The sequence below is a fragment of the Notolepis coatsorum genome (genome assembly GCF_963971535.1).
Source record: "Notolepis coatsorum genome assembly, chromosome: 6".
NCBI lineage: Eukaryota > Metazoa > Chordata > Actinopteri > Aulopiformes > Paralepididae > Notolepis > Notolepis coatsorum.
The window spans coordinates 181867162-181894875 of NC_140170.1; the positions used below are offsets into that span (position 1 = coordinate 181867162).

A 27714-nucleotide genomic window follows, 5' to 3' on the forward strand; every position below is an offset into this window, starting at 1 on the left:
GGGGGGGGGGAGACACTGTACAAACAAACAAAATTGTACATTGGACTATTGACAAAACCATACTAGGTAAATGACTGTACATTGGAGGGGGTTGGGTTAGGATATTTACAGGGGCCAGTGTTGAATTGAAGTCTCCCGTAGGTGTCCCTTGAGAGAGGTTTTGAAAGTGGGTAGTGATCCACATTCCTTTACAGCTTTGGGTAGGGCGTTCCACATTGATGTGGCATAATTGCGAAACGTGTTTAGTCCCTTATTTGAGCCGAATCTGGGTTTAACATGATTTGTGGAGCTCCCTCTGGTGTTGTGATCGTGGTATTCACTGACCTTTGGGAAGTATTTTGACATGTACATGGGTACCTTGGTCGTGTAGTGTATCTTGTAGACCAGGCCCATTGCAAGTTGCTGTACTCTGTCGTCTACTCTAAGCCATCCTAGGTTGTCAAAGTGGGTGGGTTATATTGAAAACGCTTGACACGAACGAACGCTTAAAACGAATCAGCGCCGTTTCGCATCCCAAAAGGGGTGAGTGAGAACAGAAAAAAAAGGCCCCTAAGCCATCCTAGGTAGTCAAAGTGGGCAGGGGTGAGGTGGGTTCTAGGAGTAAGGTCAAGTAGTAGTCTGACCAGTTTGTTTTGTGATATTTGTAATCTTGTTTTTAGCGCCTTTGAGGTGCTTTGGTACCGTGAGGTGCAAGCATAGTTGTAGTACCCTTGAATGAGTGCTCCTGCCAGAGTCTTCAGGGTATTCTTGTTTACCAGAGAGGACAATATAACATGTAGCAGACAGACTACCATACTTCACAACAGTGCAAAATACCCTTTGCAACAACCAACTGAGTCCTATCAATTGGAAACATATTGAAATGTAGTCATAATGTGCATGCGTAATTACGCGCAATGACTGCATTAGCACCGTTGGTGTGACGGGTCATATTGGTCTGCGTTGTGTTTTGATGTTAAATGTTAATGTCCCGAGGGGGAGTCGAACAGGGAGCTCCCGCGTCCGCGGGCGACGACACAGGCCGCTGCACTAAGAAGTGAATTCACTCCTAACTACCGTACCTATGCGTCTGTTAACCCTGTTATGGGGAAGTGAGTTTAATTTACGAGCCCGCACTGCCACAGTCACTTGTCAACACACCTGTTTCCGTGACTGTGGACATACCCACGGGCTTCCCCGTTACACTCACCTCCCTAAACTCACGCCCCTCAGGACATCCGGGTCACTGGGCACCACTGTGACGGGTCATATTGGTCTGCGTTGTGTTTTGATGTTAAATGTTAATGTCCCGAGGGGGAGTCGAACAGGGAGCTCCCGCGTCCGCGGGCGACGACACAGGCCGCTGCACTAAGAAGTGAATTCACTCCTAACTACCGTACCTATGCGTCTGTTAACCCTGTTATGGGGAAGTGAGTTTAATTTACGAGCCCGCACTGCCACAGTCACTTGTCAACACACCTGTTTCCGTGACTGTGGACATACCCACGGGCTTCCCCGTTACATTGGGATGACTATGGTCACAGCGTGACACGTTTTATTCCCCCTGTTGCGCCAGCTGTTATTATTATGACTCGTATCGTATGCTTTATTACTAACTAACTTGTGCCTATTATTACTATTGACATGTAATTGAAACAGATTTTTTTCATTGTTAACCATTCCGTCTGGGCTTTAATCGGCAGCACACAGCAGTTTGACAATAATAGGCGAGTCTCTCCCAAAAGGAAAGATACATTGTACCTTCCTTGTGTATTTTTTTTTTTTTATCTTCATAAAAGTAACTGTAGATTTAATTCATCATGAGCTACATAAAGCCTTCCACAGAAGTGGTAATCTTCCACAGAAGACGAGGTAACACATATCATGCCGACGCCAGCAATGACTGTGTTTACCAGCACTGAGAAAGTACAAGTTTATAACCAAAAGCATGACACCAGATGCCTTGTTTTACTGCCAGTCCCTCACCAGGCAGCTCGACTCACCAGGGAACGAGTACTGACTGGATTATAATGACATTTAAACCATTTAAAAAGCAAAATACTGAGACAAGTTGCTGCTCACTGCACCATGTGACGACGGAAAGGAGAGCGTTGGAACGTGTCCAAACTAACCACGGCTCTCCAGATGGTTTTATTCTAATGGAACATGCTTGTGCTAACTGACCCATTAGGTGTTAGATTTCAACTATGTTCCCACGTTTGTATTTTAGCCCGTTTTGGCGAGAAGAAAACACAAGTAGCAGAGCTTTTCAGCTGCAGCGTTGTAGACAGGGTGGGTTGAGTCTGCATGGCTCTCATGTAGTATTTAAGACCAGCCCCCTGTCCCAGCTCCACTACCAGTCAGCTCGGACTATTTGTTGCATTTCGTGTTGATCGACGATAGAAGAGAACTATGGCAGAAGTCGCTCCAGCCGCTGCCGCTCCGGCTAAAGTCCCCAGGAAGAAAGCTGCCTCCAAGCAGAAGAAGGCATCAGGTCCCAGCGCCGCAGAACTCGTCCTCGAGGCTGTATCTGCCTCTAAAGAGAGGAGCGGCGTGTCCCTGGCTGCGGTAAAGAAGGCTCTGGCTGCCGGTGGCTACGACGTGGAGAAGAATAATTCACGTGTGAAGACCGCTGTGAAGAGCTTGGTGTTAAAGGGCACTCTTGTCCAGCTCAAGGGTACCGGTGCCTCCGGCTCCTTCAAAATTAACAAGGCTGAAGCCAAGAAGCCCGCCAAAAAAGCAGCTCCGAAAGCTAAGAAAGCGCCAGTGAAGAAACCTGCTGCGGCTAAGAAGGTTGTTGCTAAAAAGCCTGCCGCTAAGAAGTCTCCAAAGAAGGCAAAGAAGCCTGCAGTCAAAGCCAAGAGCCCCAAGAAGGTGGCAGCCAAGAGCCCCAAGAAGGTGGCAGCTAAGAGCCCCAAGAAGGTGGCAGCCAAGAGCCCCAATAAGGCAGTGAAGAAGCCCGCAGCCAAGAAAGCCCCCGCGAAGAAGGCTGCCAAACCCAAAGCAGCGAAGCCCACGAGGACAGCAGGCAAGAGGAAGTGAAGATCTTAAGCTTTACTGTCTAAAACACACAAAAGGCTCTTTTTAGAGCTAACCACTACTATCCCTGAAATGGCACATCCCCTCGTATAAATGCATTGTTTAATAGTGGATACAAGCAAATCTACTAAGTCACATGTTTGTGTCCTGGATAAATTGCAGCAGCACCAGTTAAGTAGAGCTGAGTGTTCAGTTACTGCATCATTTGATTCATATTCTGGAAGATGAGTCGATTCCAGTCCAGAAGAATAAAACATAATTTAGATACACTTAAATCTAAATCGATGCGATTTAACATTGAATGTAATTATGTTCCTGTTATTAATATCAGTCTAGAAGATACTGCTATACATACCAGAACATATTAATTAAGAAGCATTTAACCTAAATACAATCTGATGTATTGTTTTATATGGACTGCTGCCTTTATTTGCATTGAGCAGTAATTAACACAAGGATTCAATGTCCCCAATGGTATTCAAACAAATTTACTCCCAATAACTCAAACTAAATGAATGTGTGCAAAACAGTTTTAGGACGTTAGTGAGTTAATGTGCAAAATACCATTCTTCGTTTCCCCTTTAAAGTTCCATCATTGTTTATACAACAACTACAGCTAGTTTCAATGTCAACGTTATATCTAGAAAATCATCTTTTAACAGGCAGCATTGCTGCATTATTTTGAATAACTGATTTAGTCCAGAACTCTATTGCTGTCCTGTAGTTATGTTAGAATTTCATAGCTGTAGTTTGGACAATAATAATGGAGAAAGTAAAACACATGATCATAATATTAATTATGATATATACTGTACCTCATAATGGGCTAACTTCTAGTCAGTTAAATTACAGTGAAATTAACGCTAATTTTGCTGGGGTACCACCTGGTACCCTCTCAAAGACGCCTGACTGTCTTTTTTTAAGATTAAAATGTATTGTCATCGTACAGGGCAAGTACAGTACAACAAAAATAACTTCAGTGCAAATACAAAAGTAAAGTGCAAAATACAATGTATAAGTGATTAAACTGGAGTACGTGTATAAATTAGTATTAGTGCTAATCAGACACATAATACAATTTTGGTTTCAATATCAATCTTCTATCTAGAAAAGCAGGTTTTAACAGGAAGCATTGCTGCATTATTTTTTAATGACTGTGATTTAGTCCAGAACTCCATTGCTGTCTTGTAGTTCTGTTAGAATTCCATAGCTGTAGTTTGGGGCAATAACAATGGAGACAGAGTCATACTTATATACATAAGGTATTCATATTGGCTAACTTCTAGTCAGTTAAATGAATAGTTAATATCCTATACTCTAGGATATGTCATCCATACTGTTCAAACTCTGAACTCTGTTTCCTACTGCCTTACACTGTAATCACCAACCACAAACTATATTCTACACATGTAACTCTTGTGTGATAGCATGTACAATAATGCTGCATACACTGCATGCATAGTATATATATATCCACTTCTGTCTGAATACACATGCATATCATCTTTTTATATACCTTTATATATATATATATATATATATATATAAAAAAAAAAATATATATATATATATATATATATATATATATATATATATATATATATATATATATATATATATATATATATATATATATATATATATATATATATATATATATATATATATATCTTTACCTTGCACTGGTCAGTATGACTTACTACCATAGTGTCTTTTATACCTGTAACACTCATCTGATCAGCACTAGTCATTTATATATATACTTGTAGTGCCGAGAGATGGGAGTCGGAGACGGTAGCTCGAGTTAGAGCGAACAGCATTTATTCAGTACACAAATACAACATGCTACGGCTACGTTGCGTGCAGAAGACTCACTCGTGGTGGCAGGTAGTGCCACCTCAAATCACTACATACTCCAGTTTAATCCTATTGCACTTTATTGTTACATTTGTACTCTAGTTAGGCACCAATTTGTTTCCGTTGTACTATACTTGTGCTGTATAATGACAATTCATTTTAAACTAATCTGATCTAAAATAGATTTAGGCTGGAACGCTCTCAACGTCGAATGTAAATGTTGCTATTTCAGCACCATGGACAGTACCGGACCACACTGACGAAGCCATTTTGGAAATGGGGAAAGCATGCAGGCTCAACCAAAATGAACTCTAGACAAGGCTCCCGAGCAAACAATGATAATCCGGATTGTATTTATTTTTAACCATATAGGTCATATTTATTACTAGTCAGCAGATGAACTAATGGATCAGAGAAAACTGAATATGAATGTATGACTTCAATATTACGTTTTGCAGTCAAGTTATGAATAAAACAATTCGGGAGTACAGTTGAGTAAAACATCAAACATTAATTTATCTTATGTTTTTCTCTTAAAGAAAAAAAACATATCTTCCAACATATTTTAATTTTGTCTCTAAAGTATATTTAGTTTTTAAGAATTGTAAAGGATAGGCAAATATAAGCATGTGCTTCAGCCAATTCCTTTTTTCAGTCATTGAGTTTGGATATTGTGTGAGCTTGCTTTGAATATGTGCATTTGTCATTTTTTCTTTTCCTTTTGAGAGTCCACACATGTGTGTTTGATTAGTCTGTAGACAAGGACTGAAAATAAACAATTAATCATAATTCTGGTTACTTGGTATTGATTATATGATGAATTGAAAATGGGGGACCCTGATGTAAACAAGACGAAAGTCTTTCTCTGGTCTGCATCCCTTTAACAATTGTATGTATTGAGCTGTACTGTACTGTACCCATTCTGCAATCTGTTAAACTTTTCAATCAATCAGCTACGATGGCCATCAAACGAACGTATTACACATCACCAACTTCATACACGTGGACTCAGAACATAGTTAAAATGAGGAAACTGGGCTCATTCATGATTATTGAGGTGGCTCTTAAAAGAGCCTTTATGGGGACAACTAGTCAACAGGTCGATTTAAGCTCGCTCTCCACGGATGCGGCGGGCCAGCTGGATGTCTTTGGGCATGATGGTCACCCTCTTGGCGTGGATGGCGCACAGGTTGGTGTCCTCAAACAGACCGACCAGATAAGCCTCACTGGCCTCCTGAAGAGCCATGACAGCAGAGCTCTGGAAGCGCAGGTCAGTCTTGAAGTCCTGGGCGATTTCTCTGACCAGGCGCTGGAAAGGCAACTTGCGGATCAACAACTCGGTGGACTTCTGGTAACGACGGATCTCTCTCAGCGCCACGGTACCGGGCCTGTAACGATGAGGTTTCTTCACGCCGCCGGTAGCCGGTGCGCTCTTACGGGCAGCCTTGGTGGCGAGCTGCTTCCTTGGGGCTTTGCCACCGGTGGACTTACGAGCGGTCTGCTTAGTTCTGGCCATTATGAGAAACTATGTTTCAGTCTTCACTTCAACAAGAATAATACGCTGCTGTGTCGAAACTCTGGCCTTATATTACTAACGCGGAGGCGCAGTAGTTTCTGATTGGTCTCCTCTCTGTGAGCTCGTTACTCCGCCTACACCTCACAGGGTTATTGGAGGACTTCACGGAGATACAACTGGGAACGACGTTATTGGAGGACTGGTCTTTTGGAAACACCGCCAACAAAACGTCTTTCCTGATTGGGTGAGAAAACACAAGCCCGAAAATAAAACGCTACTTTCCAACTCGCTTAATTCATTGTCTAACTTGTTTAGCTAAAGTGAATTATAAACATGTCTGGAAGAGGAAAGACCGGAGGAAAGGCCAGAGTTAAGTCCAAGACTCGCTCCTCTCGTGCCGGGCTTCAGTTCCCCGTGGGTCGTGTCCACAGACTGCTGCGTAAAGGCAACTATGCTCATCGTGTTGGAGCCGGTGCCCCGGTTTATCTGGCCGCTGTGCTGGAATATCTGACCGCTGAGATCCTGGAGTTGGCTGGAAACGCTGCCCGTGACAACAAGAAGAGTCGTATCATCCCCCGCCATCTGCAGCTGGCCGTGCGTAACGACGAGGAGCTCAACAGACTGCTGGGAGGAGTGACCATCGCCCAGGGTGGTGTGCTGCCCAACATCCAGGCTGTCCTGCTCCCAAAGAAGACAGAGAAGGCTGCTAAGCCTGCCAAGAAGTAAATCATTTAGCCTCTTCGACAAACCCCACAAAGGCTCTTTTCAGAGCCACCCACCTCTTCTTGAAAATGCAATATTTCTGTTTGTCAAAATACAATTTGGTTGTGTAACTTACGTTGTCTCGCTACCTCGGACATAAATGTAAGACTATAAACACGTAATGCATAACATTTGACTGTTCACTAATGGGTACACGTGTACAGTGCTGTTTTAGATGTAATGTTTAATGTGTTGTCTGTCTGCAGTGTTTTTTGTCCCTGTTTTGAAGGCTTAACGATATAATGTAAAATTATAAATTGCATGTCATAGCGGTCAAGTGATGATTAATTTGAACTGAGAAACATAAATAGTAAGGGTTCTATATACAGATTACAGCATGCACGAACATAAATTGACATAATGACAGCAATTTGTATTTCCACAATTGTTGGGGCTCAACTCGTAAACTGTCTGAAGCGGTGCGACTCGTTCAGACCATTTTCTTTACCTGCCAATGTTGCTGGTCTGGATCACTAATCACATAATAAATGGGTAGAACTACAAGTCGTGTTTTGTAGCCGTGCCTGTTTCATATAAATATAAAAGAGCCTTTTGTATAATATAATGGTTGTGTAGATATTTAATGTGAGGTAGTGGGAAACATAATTATGTGCCAACATATGATCCAAACCAGTCTGAATAAATAAAATTACAATGTGCTGTGTGTCCACTAATGGGCCATCACCCGTAGTCATTCCAATAGTGTCATAGCGGTCATTTACGCACGGACATAAATGCACCATAATGATGGCAATTTATGTATTTCCACAATAAAGGAGATGCTTCCAGCTGCAGCCGTTCAGACCAGCGCTTACAAGCCCCGCACATACAAGCCCCGCACATAGCAACCCCTCGCTTCCATTGGCTGATTTTGGTGACGTGATTTTGGGTCACGTTGCACGTTGCACTGCGGGATTGATTGATTGATTGATTGAAAACTTTATTAACAGATTGCCGTATGATTTGGGTCACGTTGCACTGCGGGATTGATTGATTGATTGATTGATTGATTGATTGATTGATTCATTGATTGATTGATTGATTGATTGATTGATTGAAAACTTTATTAACAGATTGATTGATTGATTGAAAACTTTATTAACAGATTGCCGAATGGGTACACGTGACCACAGGCCCTGATTGATTGATTGAAAACTTTATTAACAGATTGTAGAATGGGTACACGTGACCTGACCGATTGATTGATTGATTGATTGATTGATTGAAAACTTTATTAACAGATTGCAGAATGGGTACAGTGACCGATTGATTGATTGATTGATTGATTGATTTATTGATTTATTGATTGATTGATTGATTGATTGAAAACTTTATTAACAGATTGCAGAATGCAGTACAGCTCAATACACACAATTGTTAAGGGGATGCAGACCATGCAGTACTGTTACATTTGTGACATACAGTAAATATATACAAGGGGGAGGGAACTGTACATTTATGATGAATTGAAAATGGGGGACCCTGATGTAAACAAGACGGAAGTCTTTCTCTGGTTCTGCATCCCCTTAACAATTGTGTGTATTGAGCTGTACTGCAGATATATTTCAATTGCCTTACTTATTTACATAAGTATTATAGGCCTACAGCAGTATTGTACAGACAGTCTGTGTGAAGTCTGTGTGGTTATCCAGCTGCACAAAGGCAGAGCAAGAGGCTCTACAGAGGGTGGTGAAGGCGGCAGGCAGGATTGTCGGGACTCCTCTATCAAACATCACCTCCGTCTTCACCTCCCGCTGCCTCCACCGCTCCAAGTGTATCATCAAGGACCAGTCTCACCCAGCACATCACCTCTTTCAGCTCCTTCCCTCAGGGAGGAGATACCGGTCCATACATGCCAAGAGTTAAATATTTAAGAACAGCTTTTTCCCCCAAGCAGTCAGACTGTTAAACGCTCATTGACTGTCCCCTCACGTGCACCATGCACTTACCTGGACTTGATAATCACTGTTACCACTCATCATGCACTTTATTTAAAATATTCTGTTATGTACAGTGTTATATGTGTTTCATGTATGTATATATTGTACTACGGTCTGTGGGAGCTCCCCTGAAATTTCACTCACGGTCATATAAGAGTTTTAATGTACCATGTACAGACATTGGATTTTCTACCCATAATTTGATTTAAAACATTCCATAGATTTTTACCATCATTTCTCACATCATATAACCATGGTTTAAAATATTCCCTTTTTCTCACCTTATTTAACTTTGTGACTTGATTACGTAAGGAACGGTACTTTTGTCTGTCATCTGCAGAACTGGAACACACTGATGCTTTTTTGGCTACAGTATGTCTCTCTCATTCATTAAAATTCATTAAAAGCTACTATCTATCCATGGGGCTGATTTGTTTCTGACATAAATAAGTCCAGTGCAACCTCTGGGTCATCCTCACAACATACCTCCTCCCAGTTTATACCCAACATTTCATTAATAAAACCTTCTACATTAAAACTCTTATATGACCGTGAGTGAAATTTCAGGGGAGCTCCCACAGACCGTAGTACAATATATACATACATGAAACACATATAACACTGTACATAACAGAATATTTTAAATAAAGTGCATGATGAGTGGTAACAGTGATTATCAAGTCCAGGTAAGTGCATGGTGCACGTGAGGGGACAGTCAATGAGCGTTTAACAGTCTGACTGCTTGGGGGAAAAAGCTGTTCTTAAATATTTAACTCTTGGCATGTATGGACCGGTATCTCCTCCCTGAGGGAAGGAGCTGAAAGAGGTGATGTGCTGGGTGAGACTGGTCCTTGATGATACACTTGGAGCGGTGGAGGCAGCGGGAGGTGAAGACGGAGGTGATGTTTGATAGAGGAGTCCCGACAATCCTGCCTGCCGCCTTCACCACCCTCTGTAGAGCCTCTTGCTCTGCCTTTGTGCAGCTGGATAACCACACAGACTTCACACAGACTGTCTGTACAATACTGCTGTAGGCCTATAATACTTTTGTAAATAAGTAAGGCAATTGAAATATATCTGCAGTACAGCTCAATACACACAATTGTTAAGGGGATGCAGACCAGAGAAAGACTTCCGTCTTGTTTACATCAGGGTCCCCCATTTTCAATTCATCATAAATGTACAGTTCCCTCCCCCTTGTATATATTTACTGTATGTCACAAATGTAACAGTACTGCATGGTCTGCATCCCCTTAACAATTGTGTGTATTGAGCTGTACTGCATTCTGCAATCTGTTAATAAAGTTTTCAATCAATCAATCAATAAATCAATCAATCAATCAATCAATCAATCAATCGGTCACTGTACCCATTCTGCAATCTGTTAATAAAGTTTTCAATCAATCAATCAATCAATCAATCAATCAATCGGTCAGGTCACGTGTACCCATTCTACAATCTGTTAATAAAGTTTTCAATCAATCAATCAGGGCCTGTGGTCACGTGTACCCATTCGGCAATCTGTTAATAAAGTTTTCAATCAATCAATCAATCTGTTAATAAAGTTTTCAATCAATCAATCAATCAATCAATGAATCAATGAATCAATCAATCAATCAATCAATCCCGCAGTGCAACGTGACCCAAATCATACGGCAATCTGTTAATAAAGTTTTCAATCAATCAATCAATCCCGCAGTGCAACGTGCAACGTGACCCAAAATCACGTGACCAAAATCAGCCAATGGAAGCGAGGGGTTGCTATGTGCAGGGCTTGTATGTGCGGGGCTTGTAAGCGCTGGTCTGAACGGCTGCAGCTGGATACTATTGCAATAAAGGGCTCAACTCGTTGCGGTAAAGTATCTGAGTTAGTAGGACCTAATAATCAAACCGGACTTAATATCAACATTCTCCAATTAAGAACCTATATCTGATCTATATTTTATAGGTTTTTTGTGGTATATTCTCCATATATAATATATAAAGTTGCGTTTGCTTTGTTGCCGTGCTGGAAGTAACTCGTGGAAATCAACCATCCCATAAGTAATACTAAGTTGCATACTTCGATAAGCCGCCTTCACTTCCACACACTAGAGTACAACATTGCTTTTCATGAAAGTGGTGGGTGGCTCTTAAAAGAGCCTTTTGTTGAATTAAAGACAACGTTCTGTTTAAACGCTCATCTCTTCTTGGGAGCTCCTCTCTTAGCTGCTATTGGCTTGGCAGCCTTCTTAGCTGGGGCCTTCTTGGGCGCAGCAGGCTTTTTCACCTTCTTGGGGCTCTTGGCCGCTACCTTCTTGGGACTCTTGGCCGCTACCTTCTTGGGGCTCTTGGCCGCTACCTTCTTGGGGCTCTTGGCCGCTACCTTCTTGACTTTCTTGGGAGACTTCTTGGCGGCAGCAGGCTTCTTCGTTGCTGCCTTCGCGGGCTTTTTGGCCACGACAGGTTTCTTGGCTGCTGGCTTCTTGGCTTTCGGAGCAACTTTCTTTGCAGGCTTTTTGGCTTTAACCTCAGCCTTGTTGATCTTGAAAGAGCCGGAGGCTCCGGTACCCTTGACCTGGACCAGGGTTCCCTTTGTCACCAGACTCTTGACAGCGGTCTTAACGCGGGCCTTGTTCTTGTCCACGTCATAGCCACCGGCAGCCAGAGCCTTCTTTACGGCAGCCAGAGACACACCGCTCCTCTCTTTAGAAGCAGATACTGCCTCGACGACCAGGTCACTGACGCTGGGACCTGCCTTCTTGGGTCTGGGAGCTGCCTTATTCTTAGCGGCCTTAGCCGGAGCGGCTGGAGCTGGAGCGACTTCTGCCATCTTCTCTCGTTCTGTCTCAGATTCAACACAACTAGAATTATGATATTGAAGCTCAGTCAGAGGGCTGGTCTTAAACACTACATGAGAGCCATGTAGACTCAACCCACCCTGTCCTCCTCTGTGCTGCCAAAATGCTCTGCCGCTTGTGTTTTCTCCTCGCCAAAAAAGAGCTCAAATACACAACTATGAATATTGCAGGAATTTAACGCCAAATGGGTCAGCAAGCAGACATATGTGCCATCAGAATTAAACCATTTGGAGACCCCTGGTGTGTTTGTGGACGCTTCACACCACCAATTTGCGCCTTCACCATGGTGCGCAGCTATACCTTTCTCTGTTATTTATGTCTCACAATTCTTTAGATTGCATTATAATCCGACATAATCTCGTTTTCCAGCGAGCCGAGCTACCTGACTAGAGACTGGGAGCAAGATTAGTAATCTGGGGTGACGCGTTTTGTTTTAAATGGATGCTTTTCCGGTGTTGGTAAACACACTGTTGCTGGTGGCCTGTAGCGTGGGTCACCTCGACTTCGTATGAGGGATGATCACCACCTTAGATTAGAGGAAGGTTTCACGTGGCCTATATTAATTACAGCTAACATTTAATTAATTAATGTTGCAAAACATTTCATAACTCACACAAGAAGCGTAGCTACATTTTCCTTGGGGGGGGGGGGCAGTTTGTTGTGTACTTTAGACTGCTGCATGCTTGTTGACAATACATGCTTTTTGGGCATTGCTGATCTGCTGTGTTTTCTGATTTAAATCTGCTACACTGAACACTTAGCACAATAAATAATAACTGCATTGGTCTATTTTAATTAGATTTCAATAGTTTAAATAGACATAGTAGATTCATAATGAATCATCATATCACCAAACATAAACGCACCATATCAACATGTTCTGCATTTCCACAAAAGAGGCCTTGCACGGAATGTTTGTGTAGTAAAGGCAATGGAATGGTTGCTATGTATACATTTTATGTATAGATTATCATATCAACACATAGTGACCATGTTGTGTCTTATTACTGAATGTTATGAAGAAGTCACAACGGAATAGTAATAGCATGCTTTTCAGCAGTGTTTTACCGACTACCACTGCACACAAATTAGGCATTTTCTTTTGAAAGTGGTTACCAATGGTTACAGGCAGCCATGCTGGAAGAAACAGAACAACACAAACATTACAGTTTGTGTTTAGCCTATAGGTCAGATATACAGGCCTCTATTGTTAGGGCTCAACTCATTGTGAAGTAAAGTATCTTAGAATGTGGTGCAGTAGGCTGCCAGCTACATTGTTGATACACTCAGAAGAAATAGCTGAAGGAATGAAACATACTATGTTGTCAGAGTCATACTTGTATTATTATCTTGTACCACAGTGAGGTACCGATACATGTAGCTCATGGTGAGACCATGTCGGTCTGTGTCATCTGTTTATGATCAGTAATAAATAACCCAAACAAGAGGACACCTGCTCATGGAGACGACTCAGCACAATCAGAAAACATCTCTCACCTTATAAATGTATACTGGCATTTACATGATTAAAAGTTATGCCAAATACATGTAAAAAGGATTATATGCAGGTATGTACAGACAGATGTGTATATGAATGTGTGTGTGTGTGTATATATATATTGTAAGTCAAAGCAGTGACAGATGTCACCAAGAGAGCTATTGTTTGATTGAAAACTTTATTAACAGATTGCAGAATGGGTACAGTACAGCTCAATACATTCAATTGTTCATTTTGGTTGAGCCTGCATGCTTTCCCCATTTCCAAATGGTGCTGAAATAGTGACATTTAGATTTCCAGTGACTACAAGTAGCGAATCCACACTTCCAAACAATCTCGAGATAACAAAATAAATTAATCGGTTATCACAAATAAACTATTTGTTATGTCGAGTAAATTATATAATGAATAGTAAATCAAATGTATGTATGGCCTCTTTGGGCTTCCGTAGAATACACCTGCATATAATCTTTTTTATATACTTGTGTGACTATATATATATCCCTTACCTTATATCACTGGCCAGTATGACTTACTACCATAGTGTCTTTATACCTGTAACACCTGATCAGCATTATTAGTAGTAGTACTCATTTATAGATAATAGTTTAATTTAAAGGAAAACCAACATTTTGGGAAATTAGCTTATTTAACATCTTCCCTGGAGTTAGACAAGATACATACCTTTTTCGTCTCTCTGCATGCATTAGGCCTAGTTCCCTACAAGTGTGACTGGGAGACTCATGTGACTGGGAGACTTGTGTGACTTGGATACTTGTGTGACTGGGAGACTTTTGTTGCTGGGAGACTTGTGTGACTGGGAGATGTGGTAAATACACAGATACAACATGTTTACAGGAACGTTTTGGAGTTGTATTTTGATTGTATTTGGAGTGTGTATTTCATGACTGTAGGGAACTCTGGTAAATGTCTGACCCACTTACAGTGATGAAGCTAAGCTAGGTCCAGGCGTTCCCTAAGCCTAATGCATGCATGTCTAACTCCAGGGAAGATGTTAAATAAGCTAATTTCCCAAAATGTTGGAGTTTTCCTTTAAGAGAGTAAAGCGGAACAAACTCATGGCTGAAACTCTTCTGCCCTCTACTGGCTAAATGAGAACCTAACTTCTATTAGCTTTACACACGTGCGCCACGCCCGACCAATCGTATCGTAGAAGCCACGCAGCACTATTTGCATCCTATAAATAAGGCAGGAAACCGTAAGCGGCCGTCACCATTCGATTCTGATAAGCCGTCGAATATGCCTGAACCAGCCAAGCCAGCGCCCAAGAAGGGTTCCAAGAAAGCCGTCACCAAGACCGCTGCCAAGGGAGGCAAGAAGCGCAGAAAGTCCAGGAAGGAGAGTTATGCCATCTACATTTACAAAGTCCTGAAGCAGGTTCATCCCGACACCGGCGTTTCCTCCAAGGCCATGGGGATCATGAACTCCTTCGTTAACGACATCTTCGAGCGCATCGCTGGAGAAGCCTCGCGCCTGGCTCTCTACAACAAGCGTCGCACCATCACCTCCAGGGAGATCCAGACCGCTGTGCGTCTGCTGCTGCCCGGTGAGCTGGCGAAGCACGCTGTGTCTGAGGGAACCAAGGCTGTGACCAAGTACACTAGCTCCAAGTAAACTACCCTGTTCACTGAAGATTAACCAAAAGGCTCTTTTAAGAGCCACCCACTCTGTCCTGAGAGAGTTATTCCTATTATTCTCATGATCGCGCTGTTCATCAAAGTGGTTGTTCAGTGCCGGGTATTGCCCTTTTAAAATGTCCTACATTTGGTTTGCACAGGTATTATGGTAGGGGTGTCTGTCGGGATATGACATTTTATATTGAATAATAAATTACTTACAACTGTAATAGTTTTGGATGGCTAAGTTGCAAATTATATTTACTAGTCAAAATCCTGTGATAAGTAGCTAGATTGGATAGACTTCTAGCTTGTACATCACGTTTATACTGTAAAATAATATCACCTGCCTTATTAGAACCCTGATCAATAATACATTATTGGTCTTTATAATACACATGGATTATGTGGAAATGCTATTCCATGTGAAATGCTATTCCAAAAATAATACATTCCAGACTCATAATTATAATGAAAAAGATGAACTACCCCAGGCATAGCCAAACACACGTCCTATGATTTCCAACAGACATGTGCAAATAATATGCATTGTTTGATCATGAGCTCTGTATATTTCTGTACAATTTACAACATTGTATGTTAAATACATTATTACAATAATAATAATAATAATAATAATAATAATAATAACCTTTTATAACATTATTGTTGACATCAAACTCCAGCAATCAGAAGTCAACTCTGCCCTATAAAAGAGAGGAGACAGGGAACCCCCAGAGAGAGACAGAGGGAGTGTATAAATATTGTACTTTTTACTGCATTACATTTATCTGAACCCATCAGTTACTAGTTAATTTGAAGAAAAATATTTTGCATAGAAAACATGGTAAAAATGTATGAAGATTATATACTTTTACAGCGGACATAATCAGAGCAGCATAACTGGACAACACGCTTTAACATAACCTTTAGAGGCCAATGGATCGAGGATCAAATGCTCCCAAGCACTGGAATACACAAGCGTCATGTAGAATGCATACTTTTACTTTAGATACTTAAGTACATTCAATTACAGTGGGTGGTAAGCTGTCTGAATCAATAATTAAGCATCATATTATGCATAAAAGAAATGTGAATTTGATTTTATGGATATAAATCTAGAGCAAATGGAAAAGCTTCTCTTGACCATACAGTGTGATAAACCTTGTGGTCATGATAACTTCGATGGTAAACTGCTCCAGCTGGCAGCCAAAATTGTAGCAAAGCATATTTGTAATCTATGTCTAAGTGAAGGTGTTTTCCCTCAAATGTAGAAGATAGCTACAGTAGTTATTTTCTAACCGATCTGACATTGAAGCAAATGATAGTCATTAGTTATTTCTCACCTTGATTACTGTCCAGCTGTCTGGTCTAATGCCTCAAGACAAGAGCTCAATCAGATCCAGCTCACTGAGAACAGAGTGGCCCGTCTGGCCCTGAACTGCTCAATGAGAAACAGTGTGGAGGGGATGCATACCAAGCTGTCGTGGTTGAAGGTGGAAGACTGGATTGCAGCCTGATCTTGTTCATGAGGAATATCTATATCTCAAGAGAACCTATCCCGTTTGTATTCACAGCTAACATAATACATGATCGACACAAGTATGGTACTAGGCATGCCTGTAGGGAAACGTTCACACTGCCAAAAACCAATGCAGCAAAGAAAACGGTGTTATATCGAGCCATGTCATATTGGAACAAACTGCCAGTACATCTTACACAGATAACCAGTAAGATAAGTTTTAAAAATAATTTGAAAACAGCATTGAGAGAAAAAGAAATAAGTTTACATTAAAGAAAAACACAGATACTGTAGTGTACACTGTAAAGATATGACTGTCTGAGAGTTTAATCCTGTTTAATCCCTTTTACTATATTTTCTGTGATCTGATACTCTGTGTACTGTAATGCTATTTGGAATAATTTTTATATGTAGGAATATTGGAATATATTTTTAAATGTATGCTACTATAATGTTATGTATGTATGTGTGTATTGTTTTGTTGTGTCACTTGTGTGTGGACCCCAGGAAGACTAGTTGTTGCTGCGGTGATGACTAATGGGGATCCGTAATAAAGATAAACATTTAATAACAAATACTACTCTACTTTTACTTAAGTAGAATTTGAATGGATGACTTTTACTTTTACCAGAGTACTTATTTATCTGGGTATTTCTACTTTTAATTAAGTAAAGGAACTGTGTAGTTCTTCCACCACTGAATAAAAGGGTGGAAAAAACTAGATGACTCCCGGCTGCATGTATGCTTTCCCCAACGCAGTTGTGTTTCCGCGTTCCCGTTTTGCGCTCTGATTGGCCAGGTCATGTGACATGTGCGCCAATCGTGGGACAGCAAGTTCTGCGCCTATTTCCGGGTCTAACAGCGTGCAAACTACCTGGCGTTCTATCGCCATGCTCTAAGACAAACTCTAACCTTAACCAACTTTGAAAGAGTGCCTAAGCTTAACCGTCGAAAGAAGGGCAGGCGTTCTATCGCCATGCTCTAAGACAAACTCTAACCTTAACTAACTTCGAAAGAGCGCCTAAGCTTAACCAGTGTAGAAACTTGCGGTCCCACGATTGGCGCACATGTCACATGACCAGAAACGCGTGGGCCAATCAGAGACGCGGAAACACAACTGTGTTGGGGAAAGCATACAGGCCTCCCGGCTCACCTCATACAAGGTTTTCCAAACAGCACATGACCAACATAAAACCACTCATTGTAGCTGTTGATTAATTTAGTCCATCTGTTTAGTAATAATATTCAGAACCTGTGTTGTATGTAGCCTACATAACAAAGTAATCCAGTTCATGGATGTAGCTAGGGATCAGAAGAGCACCCTGGGTATCATCTTTATCACATCATATAAACTATCTTCATCTATTAATTCGCTAGGCCAGATGTATGACATCACAGATGGGGGCGGGGTCACATTATTTTCTTTTATTTCTGGCTTTAGAAATAGTTTTTATTGAACAGAAGCCTTATAGGAATGTTTGTGTTGTTCTCTTTCTTACAGGATGGCTGCCTGTAACCATTGGTAACCACTTTCAGAAGTTAATGGTAAATAAATGGTAAATGGACAGCATTTATATAGTGCTTCCAAAGCGCTTTATAATTTGTTTCTAACATTTTTACCCATTCACTCACACACCGATGGCGGAGGCAACCATGCAAGGTGCCAACCTGCTCATCAGGAGCAGTTAGGGGTTAAGTGTCTTGCTCAACGACACTTCGACACGTTGCCTGGGAGGAATGGGAATCAAACCGGGAACCTCCGGATTACCAGACAACTGCTCTACTTCCTGAGCCACTGTCTCCCCAGTGATAAAGTAGGTAAAACACTGGAAAAGTATAATATATTGATATTTGACTGTGACCTGTTTACAAGATCCAGTCATAAGACACCAAAGTATTACGTTTTTGTTGATATATTTCTCATATAAGCAACTATCTTAGAGGCCTTGATCAGAATGTTTGTGTAGTTTTCTGTCTTCCAACATGGCTGCCTGTGACATGGCGATGGAAGAGGCAATGGTTGCTATATGTTGATATATGGGACATATATCAAGAAAAACATAATTTGAATCATGCTTTTCCAGTGTTTTACTTACTCTATACCACTGCACAGAAATGATTCATTGTCTTGTGAAAGTGGTTACCAATGGTTACAGACGGCCATGCTGGAAGAAGAACTACGCAGACGCTCCATGAAAGGCCTCTAGCGAAGGGACTTTTCAAACCTTTATTTAGTCTCGAAAAAAGACAATTGAGGTCACCCTCATTTTCAATGTCGTTGAGACTTTACAGACATTTCAATGCATACATTTTTACAATATAATAATAATAAATATGAATAACTATCCATATAGCACTTTTCACACATGGACCGCAGTCCAGAGTGCCCCACAGCAATTAGTATACAATTAACATAGGCGTAAAATCAGCACACAATTGACAGAATAAAAACCAATGCATGAATTGCAGACAGAATAGGTATAAAAGACAATAAAAGTAGTGCAACGTAAATGTGCAGACATAAGAACAGGCATAAAATAAGTACAATAGTACAATGTTGCTCAAAGGCATGTGAACCCCCCCCCTGGAACAGCCAGTCCTCCAAACACCCCACTCATCAATCCCCACCACATCCCCATCCAAGACAGCTCAAGACATCGAAGGCTTGGGACCCCCCCCCCCCCCCCTGATAAAGCATGTCATGACCGAAGGAAAACACAAACACTTCACAAGGACAAACACATCTTCTCTGGAACGCTGTTCCCGTTCACTCTCCTCAGGCGTTCAGCTAGTTGTCTCACCGCCATCGTCCACAAGGCGCGATAATGTTACGCTGCATTATCTGTAGTGGAGAGAAAAATACCATTGATTTAATTTAATTTCAAACCTTTATTCGTACAGGTAAAAATCTCATCGAGACAGTCTCATTTAGAAGAGCGACCTGATCCACCAAACAAACATAACAAATACATAAGAAAAGCTCCAGACAAAAACTAGGCAAGTAAGACAACTAAAAGTCTAAGAGAGACAAAGATAAATTGAATTTTTAATTAAATTGAATTAATAATAATTAAAAGATGGGGAAATGATTTCTCTGTATTTGACCCATCCCAACCACATTATTAAGCTTTAGCAGATACAAACTTTATTTATATCATTCACAGAGCCAATCACGAATCTGCAGCTACTCAGGAATATATTAAACTGATTGGTGTGTGTGAGAGCAGGTGTTTGTTCAGTCTCTTCTTGAAGACATCAACACTACTTGATGTGACGTTTCCAACGGTAGCAGGAGCACTAGGCTGTTCCCTGTTGTTATAACTGTTACATACTTAGGAGCACTAGGCTGTTCCCTGTTGTTATAACTGTTACATACTTAGGAGCAGTAGGCTGCCACAGGTGTCCAGGGAGCAGTTCAATGTTAAGTGTCTTGCTCAAGGACACTTTGAGACAGTGCCGGGAATCGAACCGGGAACCCTCCGATTACCAGACAAGCGCTCTGCCTCCTGAGACACTGCCATCCCTCTGGAGAATATCTCTGCGCTGAGCCGAGTAACAAACTAGGTCAACAGTGTTTTGACAACGACACATGGCCTGGATTATAATGAGCAGGAATCTTAACTAAAAAATGATTAAATTGCCGATATGGCTATCATCCTCAATTAACGCTAACTCACATCACGCTAACACTGTCTCCCAATCTGATCACTACTTCCTGTATTCACATCACGCTAACACTATCTCCCAATCTGATCACTACTTCCTGTAGCACTATCTCCCAATCTGATCACTACTTCCTGTAACACTATCTCCCAATCGGATCACTACTTCCTGTAACACTATCTCCCAATCGGATCACTACTTCCTGTACTCACATCATACTAACACTATCTCCCAATCTGATCACTACTTCCTGTATTCACATCACACTAACACTATCTCCCAATCGGATCACTACTTCCTGTATTCACATCACACTAACACTATCTCCCAATCTGATCACTACTTCCTGTATTCACATCACACTAACACTATCTCCCAATCGGATCACTACTTCCTGTATTCACATCACACTAACACTATCTCCCAATCGGATCACTACTTCCTGTATTCACATCACACTAACACTCTCTCCTAATCGGATCACTACTTCCTGTATTCACATCACACTAACACTATCTCCCAATCTGATCACTACTTCCTGTATTCACATCACACTAACACTATCTCCCAATCGGATCACTACTTCCTGTATTCACATCACACTAACACTCTCTCCCAATCTGATCACTACTTCCTGTATTCACATCACACTAACACTATCTCCCAATCTGATCACTACTTCCTGTATTCACATCACACTAACACTCTCTCCCAATCTGATCACTACTTCCTGTATTCACATCACACTAACACTCTCTCCCAATCTGATCACTACTTCCTGTAACACTATCTCCCAATCTGATCACTACTTCCTGTAGCACTATCTCCCAATCTGATCACTACTTCCTGTAACACTATCTCCCAATCTGATCACTACTTCCTGTAACACAGGAGGGAGGCTGAGGGGGAAACAGGGTGGAGGAGACACACAGGAGGGAGGCTGAGGAGGAAACAGGGTGGAGGAGACACACAGCAGGGAGGCTGGGGTGGAAACAGGGTGGAAGAGACACACAGCAGGGAGGCTGAGGAGAAACAGGGTGGAGGAGACACACAGCAGGGAGGCTGGGGTGGAAACAGGGTGGAGGAGACACACAGGAGGGAGGCTGAGGAGGAAACAGGGTGGAGGAGACACACAGCAGGGAGGCTGGGGTGGAAACAGGGTGGAAGAGACACACAGCAGGGAGGCTGAGGGGGAAACAGGGTGGAGGAGACACACAGCAGGGAGGCTGAGGGGGAAACAGGGTTGAGGAGACACACAGCAGGGAGGCTGGGGTGGAAACAGGGTGGAAGAGACACACAGCAGGGAGGCTGAGGGGAAACAGGGTGGAGGAGACACACAGCAGGGAGGCTGAGGGGAAACAAGGTGGAGGAGACACACAGCAGGGAGGCTGAGGGGGAAACAGGGTGGAGGAGACACACAGCAGGGAGGCTGGGGTGAAAACAGGGTGGAGGAGACACACAGCAGGGAGGCTGAGGGGGAAACAGGGTGGATGAGACACACAGCAGGGAGGCTGGGGGGAAACAGGGTGGAGGAGACACACAGCAGGGAGGCTGAGGGGAAACAGGGTGGAGGAGACACACAGCAGGGAGGCTGAGGGGGAAACAGGGTGGAGGAGACACACAGCAGGGAGGCTGAGGGGGAAACAGGGTGGAGGAGACACACAGCAGGGAGGCTGGGGTGGAAACAGGGTGGAAGAGACACACAGCAGGGAGGCTGGGGTGGAAACAGGGTGGAAGAGACACACAGCAGGGAGGCTGGGGTGGAAACAGGGTGGAAGAGACACACAGCAGGGAGGCTGAGGGGAAACAGGGTGGAGGAGACACACAGCAGGGAGGCTGGGGTGGAAACAGGGTGGAAGAGACACACAGCAGGGAGGCTGAGGGGGAAACAGGGTGGAGGAGACACACAGCAGAGCAGGAGGGATCCCTGGACTAGTGAGCGTCCATACTGTAGCACCGCTACACCTTCTCTGGGTACATCTCTTCCTTCTGAGGTCTCTCTCCTCCACCCGTCCTCGTCCTCCCAGATGAACCTCTCCTCTCTCCTCATGTCTGGGTTGCTCTCCGTGGTGCTGAACCAGTATTATGACAGGGGCATGCCACTACTCCATGGACCTTTTTTACATTCTGTCCTGCAGTTTTTTTTAACCCTTTCACTGTCGTACTACCAAATGGTTGAACCCTTTCACTGCGACAATACGGAATGTTGACCATTTCACTGCCACACAACAACCGTCTGTATAGTGTGATAGTAAAGGGTTAACCTTCTGTAGTGTGGTAGTGAAAGGGTTAAGATATTTCTAGGCCATCTGTTTTATTAGAAGCAACAGTGAGTGACAGGAACACAGGGGCAGAGAGGAGGAGGATGACACACAACAGATGCCACAGGCCAGGATTTGAACCTACAGGGCATTTATTTATTTGTTTATTTAGACGGGACAGAGCATATTACTGGACACTACAAATAAATGCAGTGTAAATACACCGGATTTAGCAAGGATGCTCATTTTCATCCGCAGTCCCCACACAAAGCATAAAAACGAAACATGCAGGCAGTGAAGCATAACATGCTATGAGACAAGGCATAAAAACATACATACAGAAAGATTTACAAGGTATAAATGGTGCACTATAATATAATTTGACTATACATGGTCACACGTTTGGTTGTCGAGTAACAATTTTTTTTAGATTGAATTTAAAAGATGGAAATTATGTACAATATCGTATGGTCAGTGGTAGATCATTCCAGATTAAACAGCCCTGGCATCGCCATCACATAGAAGTAAAATCTTTATTGTCAAGTACATTTTTACATATACCCAAAATGTGTTGTCTATATTTAACCCTTTCTAACCAGGTGCGTCTATATTTAACCCTTTCTAACCAGGAGCGTCTGTATTTAACCCGTCCTAACCAGCAGCGCTCTGTATTTAACCCCTTCCTAACCAGCAGCGCTCTGTATTTAACCCCTCCTAACCAGCAGCGTTCTGTATTTAACCCTTCCTAACCAGGAGCGCTCTGTATTTAACCCTTCCTAACCAGGAGTGGTCTGTATCTAACCCTTCCTAACCAGGAACGCTCTGTATTTAACCCTTCCTAACCAGGAGTGGTCTGTATTTAACCCTTCCTAACCAGGAGTGGTCTGTATTTAACCCTTCCTATCCAGGAGTGGTCTGCATTTAACCCCTTCCTAACCAGCAGCATCTGTATTGAACCCTTCCTAACCAGCAACATCTATATTTAACCCTTCCTAACCAGCAGCGGTCTATATTTAACCCCTCCTAACCACAAGCGGTCTATATTTAACCCCTCCTGTACCAGCTCTAGTTCTAATGTCAGCACTTTGGTCAATGACCGGAGTTACATAGCATGCATGTCTTTATCATGGTGCCACACAGAAAGGCCTGGTACCCCCCCACCCCCCCTCCCCCCAGTACCTTTGCCCTCCACCTGGAAGTCCTCTGGCAGCAGCTTGTCCTGCCGGTTGCCCAGGCTGAAGGCCAGGAAGGAGAGGATGAGTGAGTCCATGATGCTGATGATGGCCAGGATGTAGGCCCAGCGCACCGTGCAGTTCCCCAGCGTGTATTTGTCCGTGCGCTGGCCGCACATCCTCTTCACCTCGTCCGAGTCCCAGCCGTCCGGGTAGATCATGCAGCCAATCACCATGCACGTACCTGTGACACATCGACGAGAGGGTAACACATAGGTGAGAGGGAAACACAATAGGTGAGAGGGTAACACATAGGTGAGAGGGAAACACATAGGTGAGAGGGTAACACATAGGTGAGAGGGTAACACATAGGTGAGAGGGTAACACATAGGTGAGAGGGTGACACATAGGTGAGAGGGTAACACATAGGTGAGAGGGTGACACATAGGTGAGAGGGTAACACATAGGTGAGAGGGTAACACATAGGTGAGAGGGTAACACATAGGTGAGAGGGTGACACATAGGTGAGAGGGTAACACATAGGTGAGAGGGTAACACATAGGTGAGAGGGTAACACATAGGTGAGAGGGTGACACATAGGTGAGAGGGTAACACATGGGTGAGAGGGTAACACATAGGTGAACAATATGGGGGGGAAATATGATATTGTGTTTCTTTTGACAGATATTGCCAGATTATTCATGATTTTAGAGGGAACTATTTTTTTTTAGCCCTACAGCCCACTTGTCCCACATTTTCCAAACTACCCAGAACCGTGAACGATTATATCAATTAGACACGTAACACGTACATACATACACCAGTACATACATACATATTTGCAGTTATACAATGGCATGCAAATTTCTTGATTCTGATTGGCTGAAACAGTCATGTTACCGGTTGTTATTTCGTATAACACTCCACGTGACCCCAGATCCCTCCCACAACCGAATAACCTTTTTTTTTCTGTCTGAATCAATCCACCATAGATAGAAAAAGGGAAGTATGAATAGCTTTTGAATGAATCCTCCAAAAAAGATACAGTCAACTGGATTATGTTAGTTTGTTACATATACATGGATTATGTAATTAATTTGTCATGACCGATTGTGAAACAAAAGAAAAATTGTGGACATTTAAAAAGAAAAAAAATGGCAGTCGATTTTTTTAAATTTTTTTGACAGATTTGATTGATTGAAAATTTTATTAACAGATTGCAGAATGGGTACAATACAGTACGGCTCAATACACACAATTGTTAAGGGGATGCAGACCAGAGAAAGACGTTTGTCTTGTTTACATCAGGGTCCCCCATTTTCAATTCATCATAACATATATGACATACATGACATACAGATAGACAGTACTGCTATGTCATCTATATATTTATGACATACCAGATTTACAAATACAGTACTGTTTGTGATACAAAAAGAGTCTAAAAAAGAGAGTATATACATTTGACGAAGAAACTGTACATTGGAGGAGGTTGGGTAGGTGGGGTGGGGTGGGGAAACTGTACATTGGAGGTGGTTGGGTGGGGGGGTTGGGTAGGTGGGGTGGGGATAACTGTACATTGGAGGTGGTTGGGTGGGGGGGTTGGGTAGGTGGGGTGGGGTGGGGATAACTGTACATTGGATTATCGACGAAACCTTACTTGGTCCCAAGAAAAGGGTCTCATGTATTATCGGGTTAGGACATTTACTGTACATTGGAGGGGGTTGGGTTATGACATTTACAGGGGCCAGTTTCGAATTGCAGTCTCCCGTAGGTGCTCTCTTTTGGTTTTGAAAGTGGGTAGTGATTCACATTCCTTTACAGCTGTGGGTAGGGCATTTAGTCCCTTGTTTGAGCCGAATCTGGGTTTAACATGGTTTGTGAAGCTCCCTCGGTTGTCTACTAGTGGATCTACTATTGGATGTACTTTCTCTGTGGATGGTTTTGTGAATAAATCTCCATTATGCTTCAATTACTGTGTGTTTATTGTATAGCAATAAGGTTGGGTGAATTGTATAAATTGTATAAATGCATTACATCACTTGAAGTCGTGTGTTATACAAATTATATCACGCCTATGGAGGTCTAACGACCACCCATAGGCGTGATCTAATTTGTATAACACACTCCGTCACGTGATGCAATGCTTAAAATCTCTTGGTGTGTGTGAATGTGATATCACAAGAAATTACTCAACCTACTCTACTGTCTTTAACTATGAATGAACACAACACTCTAATTTACCATCTTTAGATAATAAAGTTTGAAAACATTGTTCCTCTGAAAACTGATGATTTGTCTCTGGGATATACGATGAGAAGATAGTGGGGTATTGATTTTTAGTGAGAGTTGAAGATCATTCCAAGAAGCCGGGCATTAAAACAAAATGCTCTCTTTCCAGTGAGTCATGTGAGCGGGTCAGATAGAGTGGCTCGTTCATTATTGATGTCGTGTGGAACCTGTCTGTCTCACCTGAGCCACCTGAACACAGAGGCACGTCAAATATCAGGTGACGAGGTGAAACTTTAGATCACTCTCACTCTCTAACGGGGCTCAAACACACTCCTCACTCTCACTCTCTCACTCTCACTCTCACTCTCACACACACACACACACACACACACACACACACACACACACACACACACACACACACACACACACACACACACACACACACACACACACACACACACACACACACACACACACACACACACACACACACACACACACACACACACACACACACACACACACACACACACACACACACACACACACACACACACACAAGCAGAGAGAGAGAGAGAGAGACATACTTCCCACAAATTGCAAACACCCAAAGAGACTTTGAAAACATGGAAAATTACTCAAAACTCCCATACCCAGGCCTGGACTGGCCATCCGGCCGACGAATATTTGGGCCATTATGATTATGTCTAGTCAAGCCAGGTTGTGGAGGAGAGAGACAGGGATGAACAGGCTATAGACTACTTTGCCCATCCTGAGCCTGCTATGATGCAGGTGTTTTTACATCACCACCCAAAACAAGATTCAGCCAAGAGTGAGTGAGTGAGTACACTGGTCCACTTGCACTGGTACACTTGTCCATGGCACTTACTTCCCAGCTTTGTAGTGGTTTGGGGGAATAGTACAGTAGGTACGCATATTTAAGGGGACCGCAAGAATGGTGTACTGGTGACTGTGACCGACTCGTTAGTAGTTTACAGTAACAATAAAATAGTCTCTAAAAGTCTTTATTTTTGTTGTTTGATGGTCTAAATTGGCTGGTGCAAATTGCGTGAGGCATATCGGTTAGGTTGTCACAGGATGGATCATCTTCAAGTACATGGAAAACTCCACATGGAAAAGTTTGAATTGATCCGAGTTGACCCCCCTCCCTCCCCCATAGCTATACTCACAAGAGGCGAACTGCATCCATGCGCAGATCTTGTAGACACTCCCGGCGTTGCAGAAGAAGAAGAGGCTGAAGCAGATGATGCTGCCCACCACCAGCAGCATGGAGATCCCCACGAAGAACATCGCCGTCTTGAAGGCCCCGGACGGGATGGAGCCGAAGTCCAGCGCGCTCCCCTTGCAGGTGAGCTCGGAGGTGAGCGCGTTGCCGATGCAGTAGTGGAAGAGGCCGAAGTATCCGGCCTGCGGCGTGTTGACGCTGTCCCCGATCCAGTAGGGCTGGATGAAGACCACCACCAGGAGGATGGCGAAGGTGATGGTGAACACGGTCCAGAGGACCCCCACGGCGCGGGCGTTACGCACGTAGTTGGTGTGGTAGATCTTGGCGGCTTCTTCCGCGGGCAGCATGTCGGCGGAAGTGTCGCCTCTTTGGAGAACGGAAAGAAAATAAGAAGATCGGACTTCTTCTTCGAGACCAGTTCACGCCACACACAGACGTGTTTTTTTCTCTCTCTCTCCAAAATAGTCGGTGTAGCCTCTCAGAATGCAAGCTTCCCAGTCGTCCTAGCACCGCCTATGTGGTTCTTGGAATATTTGATTGTATGGTC

At 42.9% G+C, this 27714-nt stretch overlaps 6 protein-coding genes across 6 annotated transcripts in view; 3 read left to right on the forward strand and 3 right to left on the reverse strand.

Annotated features, from left to right (window-relative positions):
* Nucleotides 1–2391: 2391 nt before the first annotated feature.
* LOC311229857 (histone H1-like) lies at nt 2392–3021 on the forward strand (the record flags this gene model as incomplete). The annotated part of the gene is made up of 1 exon (XM_084315930.1): nt 2392–3021. One exon carries the CDS (start codon nt 2392–2394, stop codon nt 3019–3021), a length of 630 nt encoding a protein of 209 aa, XP_084172056.1.
* A 2959-nt stretch (nt 3022–5980) lies between these two features.
* The window catches only part of LOC311231231 (histone H3.2), a gene marked incomplete at its 3' end in the record, with an annotated part of 410556 nt that continues 388822 nt past the window's right edge, over nt 5981–27714 (reverse strand). The window contains exon 3 of the mRNA XM_084317774.1: nt 5981–6400. Coding sequence (XP_084173900.1) covers nt 5981–6391 — 411 coding nt within the window. The 5' untranslated portion in view covers nt 6392–6400. The remainder of the gene's footprint in view (nt 6401–27714) is intronic.
* Nucleotides 6725–7117, forward strand: LOC311229858 (histone H2A-like; the record flags this gene model as incomplete). The annotated part of the gene is made up of 1 exon (XM_084315931.1): nt 6725–7117. One exon carries the CDS (start codon nt 6725–6727, stop codon nt 7115–7117), a length of 393 nt encoding a protein of 130 aa, XP_084172057.1.
* On the reverse strand, nt 11273–11905 carry LOC311229859 (histone H1-like; the record flags this gene model as incomplete). The annotated part of the gene is made up of 1 exon (XM_084315932.1): nt 11273–11905. One exon carries the CDS (start codon nt 11903–11905, stop codon nt 11273–11275), a length of 633 nt encoding a protein of 210 aa, XP_084172058.1.
* On the forward strand, nt 14692–15066 carry LOC311230321 (histone H2B-like; the record flags this gene model as incomplete). The annotated part of the gene is made up of 1 exon (XM_084316563.1): nt 14692–15066. The coding sequence occupies one exon, from the start codon at nt 14692–14694 to the stop codon at nt 15064–15066; it is 375 nt and encodes a 124-aa protein (XP_084172689.1).
* LOC311229860 (LHFPL tetraspan subfamily member 5 protein-like) lies at nt 16448–27520 on the reverse strand (the record flags this gene model as incomplete). The annotated part of the gene is made up of 3 exons (XM_084315933.1): nt 27112–27520; nt 23694–23930; nt 16448–16509 (listed from the first exon to the last, which is right to left on the reverse strand). The coding sequence occupies exons 1-3, from the start codon at nt 27512–27514 to the stop codon at nt 16448–16450; spliced, it is 702 nt and encodes a 233-aa protein (XP_084172059.1). The 5' UTR covers nt 27515–27520.